Below are 5501 nucleotides of genomic sequence, written 5' to 3' on the forward strand. Positions count from 1 at the left end.
TTGTTTGGCCTGACCGCTGCCATTTCATGTCTCACTGTCTCTTAGTTCTCCCGATAGGCTTTGCTAGTAGTACTTCAGTACTTCTGCTGGTCTTACACTTTGACACACTTTGACAAACCCACTGTATTTCTCTCTTGGAACCTTCGCTGTTTGCCAGATGTTCTCCGGACGCTTCGCACAACCTCGGACCTTCATTTCTCGACATCAGACCACCTTCAGACACTTCGGATGCACCTTTGGAAACACAGAATGAGTTTTAGGTATCATTCCTGTTCTCACCTTTGATCTTAACAAGACATCCCTTGCATTCTATATCAAGAGGTAGTTCTATAGGCAGTCTCTTTGGGACGAGCATCACACTCACACTTTGAGATTCTAAGGTAACACTATTTGTAGCGCCTACAAAGAATCAACTCTTTACAGCGCGCACTCCAGATTGCAGGCTCCTCTAACCCCATCCCCTCCATCAGTGATATAATGGAACTTAGGACGTGTTCGATGTCGCCCATCTTGATCTCGGGGTAGATGGTCTGTAGAGTTTTAGTATCTCCGGAAGTAAATAGAAAAATGTGGATGTACCCCTTCTGCGAATGTCTCTGCATTCTTGCTGTTGAAGTCCAAGTGGCTGTCTGCGCTGCGCTTATACACCATGTATCGGACCTCGCACACGTCAATCCAGACATGGGACTAGATGGTGACCGGCCCAAACCTCAACAACCTCTTGATACGACAAGGGATGAAGTCTTCATAGTCCATGGTGGGACTTGCGCGAAGGACTTGACTTGCAAGGCTATCATCTTTTGGCTGTTGCCACTTACTCCATTCTCGCAATGATATCATCAATGCGTAGCCAGTCTCTCCAAAACTATTGGTCATCATTCTCAGCTTGCAGATCATGCTATTGTCATCTGATGACAATCCACATTCCCCCACCCATTTGATGATGGGCCTTGGAATCTCTACTTTGGCCTTGTTGTCATTCTCCGGAGGATGGACTGTGACCGAGAGTTGCAAGTCAGGAAGGTTAGCGATGTCCTTGTTTTGCATGCGGTGATTAAGATGAAGGGTGACATTGATGAGTCATTTGTCGTAAGGGATAGTGTCAGTGTATTTGGTGATGGCCTTGAATAGATGTGTGGTTGGTTGTTTGTGGATAGGGAGTGGTGTCATGATTTGAAGCTCTTGCGTGTCCTGGAAGTAGTTGAATCTGTCAATGATATGATCAGTGTTAAGACTTGTGTGCGACTAAGTTACTAATGAGGTTCACTTTGCTCTGATGCCACAATCTGACTCTTCCGATATAAATGCTAAGGTTACAGCATACTCTGCAGGTGTAACATTGGTGATTACCTTAAATGGTGTTCAAAATTACTTGCTGATCAGTTGAAAGGGACCTACAAATGTGTTTGGTTGAGGATTTTGAAGAGCCTCGAGAATGACAGCACAGCACCCTAAAAGAGATGATCAGGAAGAAGTTTGGATGAATAAATAAGCGAGCTGAGAAATCCTAACCCAGGCTCAAATCATCTTGATTAACTTTGAGGTCGAATCTTGCTTTTAGCACTGCTGCAGGATCTTCAAGCACTTGCTGGTCTGGCACTTTGTCTTGTAGGAAAGCATTGGAGGACTTTGTTGATTTTACACATGGAGGGGAGGCAGTCAGAGTGTTCAAGTTGGAGGGTGGTGGCAGCCAAGCTTTGGATTTGTTCCTTGGGAGCTCAGAGTACATTTGTGGGAGTTTTGTGAAAGAACCAGTGAGAGACAACAAGGGTACTGGTAGTATGGTGATAACTGTCAAGCCAGCCTAGGTAAGTTGTGCCAGTCAGCCTTGGTACCAATTGTTGCAGTTTAGTCAGCTAATACCACATGTCACTACGCATCATAATGGGTAGCGCTGGATAGATTGTTATAGAGTGAACAGTAATGTATACTAGTAGCTCTTTAGGAGCAGACATCCAAGTCTAAGCTTTCTTATAATAGATACTGCAACCAGCAAGAATCATCCTCACACAGGCATACTCCCAGATCTGGTGTACCAGTCATACAACATTTAGTAGGAAGAACGAGCGTGCGCCTGGCCACTTCCTCTGATCCACATCACAGATGATTTCTATATATGAGCTTGTTCGACAACTCCATAATGTCCTCATTCATGCGATATTTATATGTGAGATTGACCACCATGTGTGGGTGTGCTTCAGAGAGATGATGGAACAGAGATGTTTCTAGACCACCTTTTGGGCTGTGCAGCAGGATTCAATTGACAAGCATGAGCAGGAAAAAAATGTGTGGATGATTTGTTCAAAACGGACAAGCATCCTATCAGCAATTTTGGTACATCCTGTTCTCACTAGTACGCGCTGACTAAACTGTAGAATGAAAGATGGTAATCATGTGTGTGCTATGAGGTGAGGATCTACATGGCAACTGTGGTGGAATTTCAATTAGACCTCGATGAACACAGTACAGCATTTGGACTTACATTGCAAGGTTTATCACACAGCGGAGAAGCTCTCTTGGATATATACCGAATGGATGACAGGCGAACATGCCTGGGAGATGCAGGTATGTGATTCAGTCTCTCCTGAAGTCATTGCTTCATGCGTTCTTGTAGTCTGCACTTCCCCATGGCGCAACTCTCCTTGGTACCATTCTATCCTCGGACAAGACATGCATTACTGCATTGTCAGGCGACCGCATTGCACATCCTCTCCTTATCAGCCTCACCAACATTCATATGGACATACACCTAAAATCATCTTCAAACACCTTCCTTCTTGCCGCCTTACTTCCAGTCCCAAAATTGAGCCCCTTCAGTGACAAATTCCGTATTATACGGGCCACCCGACCTACATAATATCCCGTATGAGACGGGCCAGCGGATTATGGGCCCATGTTGTGTATATTCTCGATGATGACGGATGGGCCGGGACACATATTATTTCCGATGGAGACGGGTGGGCCCATGTATGCCAATGATATATATATCCTTGATGTTGACGGATGGGCCGGGGGAATATGATCATTCATGGAGATGGGTGGGCCCATCAGGGTAATATGTAGAGTAGGATATTATAGACAGCTGGGCTGAAGAGAGATGTAAGGCAAATATTGTTATATAGACGGGTGGGCCGACAGGGGTGTATTACATATATGGGTGGGCCGAGGTAGGGGAATATTACATAGATGGGTGGGCTGACGCGGGGTGTATTACATATACAGGTGGGCCGACATAAAAAGTATTACATATATGGGTGGGCCGAGGGTGTGATAAAATATTTATTACATAGACAGGTGGGCCGAGGTGGGGTATAATTATATAGACGGGTGGGCCAACATAGGATGTATTACATAGATGGGTGGGCCGATGTGGGGGATAATACATAGATGGGTGGGCTGACGTGGGGGAATTGTACATAGATGGGTACATATATGGGTGAGCCTGGATACGTATAAATGTCAACTTTTCAGTGCAAAACCCCAAACCGAGATTTACCAACCCCCGAAACCCGAAATTGTGGACTGCCGGGTGTCGGGTTTCGGGGTTCGGGGGTCCCGGAACTCGGAACTCGGTATGTGAGACAAAAATATATTTCATACACGGGTAAGTCAATGTGTCCGTCAATCAACTCGATTGTAAAGTATATTTTATTGATCTCCCCAAATTTCCCAAGTTCCGAGTTCCGAGTTCCGGGACCCCCGAACCCCGAAACCCGGCAGTCCACAATTTCAAGGTTCGGGAGTTGGTAAAATGTGTATGGACAGATGAAAGGTTGATTTAAACATTTTTGAAAGATGTCCCATATGAAATGTTAAGTCCCGAATTTTGAACTCCGGGTTTCGGGACTCCGGGTGTCGGGACTTCGGGCTTCGGGACTCAGGACTCCAGAAAGCCGGAAATCAAAACTTGGGACTTGACATTTCATATGGGACATCTTTCAAAAATGTTTAAATCAACCTTTCATCTATCCATACAAATTTTACCAACTCCCGAACCTCGAAATTGTGGACTGCCGGGTTTCGGGTTTCGGGGTTCGGGGGTCCCGGAACTCGGAACTCGGAACTTGGGAAATTTGGGGAGATCAATAAAATATAATTTACAATCGAGTTGATTGACGGACACATTGACTTACCCGTGTTTGAAATATATTTTGCTTGTCTCACATACCGAGTTCCTAGTTCCGGGACCCAACTCCCGAACCCCGAAATTGTGGACTGCCGGGTTTCGGGGTTCGGGGGTCCCGGAACTCGGAACTCGGTATGAGACAACAAAAATATATTTCGGGGGTTGGAGGTTAGTAAAATGTTTATAGATATACGGAGGTTGATAGAAACATGTTTGAAAAATGTCGTTCGTCTCAAATGTCAAATCCTGAGTTCCGGGCTTTGGGACTCGGCACCCGGCACCCGGCACTCGGTGTTCGGCACTGAAAATTTGACATTCGGGTGTTAGGGTGTAGGGTGATATCTACCTCAATCTACAGTTTCGAGTTCTGGATATCGGGACTGATTATTGAATCATTCAATTGTGGCATAGGTAACATGCATTGAAAAAGATTTATGTACATCTATCACTGAGCAATTATGTAGCCATTGCAACCTCCTCACCAGGAAGATCAACCTTCCCCTCAACATCCATATCCTCATCAGAGGAATCATATTCTGGCAAGAGGTTACCTTGTTCATTAGGGACCACAATATCGCCGGAGGATTCTGGCAAGAGGTTGCCTGGTTCATCCGGGAGCACAATTTCGCCGGAGGATTGTGGACCCTCAGGCTGAACTTGGGTGGGCTCAACATTGAGACCTACCATAGCAGATCCATCCTCAACCATCAAGGGTGTGGGTTCCATGACTGACATGTCCAAATCAATGAGGTTGGAAAGTGTGGAGGGGAGGGGTGAAATGGACGGGGGGGGACCAGATTGATCAAGCAAGATTGTTGCATCGGCCGGTGTGTCCGGAAGTGAAAATGAAGGGTGCGGGTCGACCATCGTGCGCCGGAGGCTCTCATGGAGGCGTTGGAGGGTATCAATCTTAGCATCCTGCTCCTGCACCCGAGCCTCAAGAATAGCGATGCGAGCTGCACCATCCCGAATCGCGATTGCCATGGAATGGAGATCCGGCATGGGAACATCTAGTGCTGCACGAGGCACTGCGGAACTCGAAGACCGAACAGCTAAGTAAAAAATAAGGTCAGCCGGTCATCAAAAGTGTGGGTGACTTACGAGTTGGCGCAGGTGCAGGTGCAGGTGCAGGGGCAGGTGCAGGTGCAGGTGCAGGTGCAGGTGCAGGTGCAGGTGCAGGTGAGGGTGCAGGTGTCTTCTTGGTAGTGATGGTCTTGCTGCGACCACGTGACTGCACCTGGGGTGTACTTGCAGCAGGGATGGCCGGAGTTCGGGACGGGCCACGAGATTGACTACGAGTCCGGGCCCTTGACCTGGAGGGAGACGGAGCAGTGGATGGAGCAGGGGCAGGTGTCTTGGAACGCGTCCGTCCCGT

The 5501-nt window shown here is 47.1% G+C and overlaps 3 protein-coding genes across 3 annotated transcripts; 1 reads left to right on the forward strand and 2 right to left on the reverse strand.

The window, feature by feature from the left end:
- Nucleotides 1-1080: 1080 nt before the first annotated feature.
- Nucleotides 1081-1729, reverse strand: HD556DRAFT_1436866 (uncharacterized protein; the record flags this gene model as incomplete). Its single annotated transcript, XM_041305613.1, has 4 exons — nt 1081-1207; nt 1268-1350; nt 1399-1451; nt 1513-1729. The coding sequence occupies 4 exons, from the start codon at nt 1727-1729 to the stop codon at nt 1081-1083; spliced, it is 480 nt and encodes a 159-aa protein (XP_041167409.1).
- Nucleotides 1730-2454: 725 nt separating this feature from the next.
- Nucleotides 2455-2857, forward strand: HD556DRAFT_1436867 (uncharacterized protein; the record flags this gene model as incomplete). The annotated part of the gene is made up of 2 exons (XM_041305614.1): nt 2455-2565; nt 2615-2857. 2 exons carry the CDS (start codon nt 2455-2457, stop codon nt 2855-2857), a joined length of 354 nt encoding a protein of 117 aa, XP_041167410.1.
- A 1645-nt stretch (nt 2858-4502) lies between these two features.
- HD556DRAFT_1471130 (uncharacterized protein) lies at nt 4503-5498 on the reverse strand (the record flags this gene model as incomplete). Its single annotated transcript, XM_041308431.1, has 2 exons — nt 4503-5178; nt 5228-5498. Coding segments are annotated over 2 exons (867 nt in total), but the record flags the coding sequence as incomplete, so codon positions are not given.
- Nucleotides 5499-5501: the final 3 nt, after the last annotated feature.

This window comes from Suillus plorans (assembly GCF_016647745.1).
Source record: "Suillus plorans strain S12 chromosome Unknown HD556scaffold_2, whole genome shotgun sequence".
Taxonomy (NCBI): domain Eukaryota; kingdom Fungi; phylum Basidiomycota; class Agaricomycetes; order Boletales; family Suillaceae; genus Suillus; species Suillus plorans.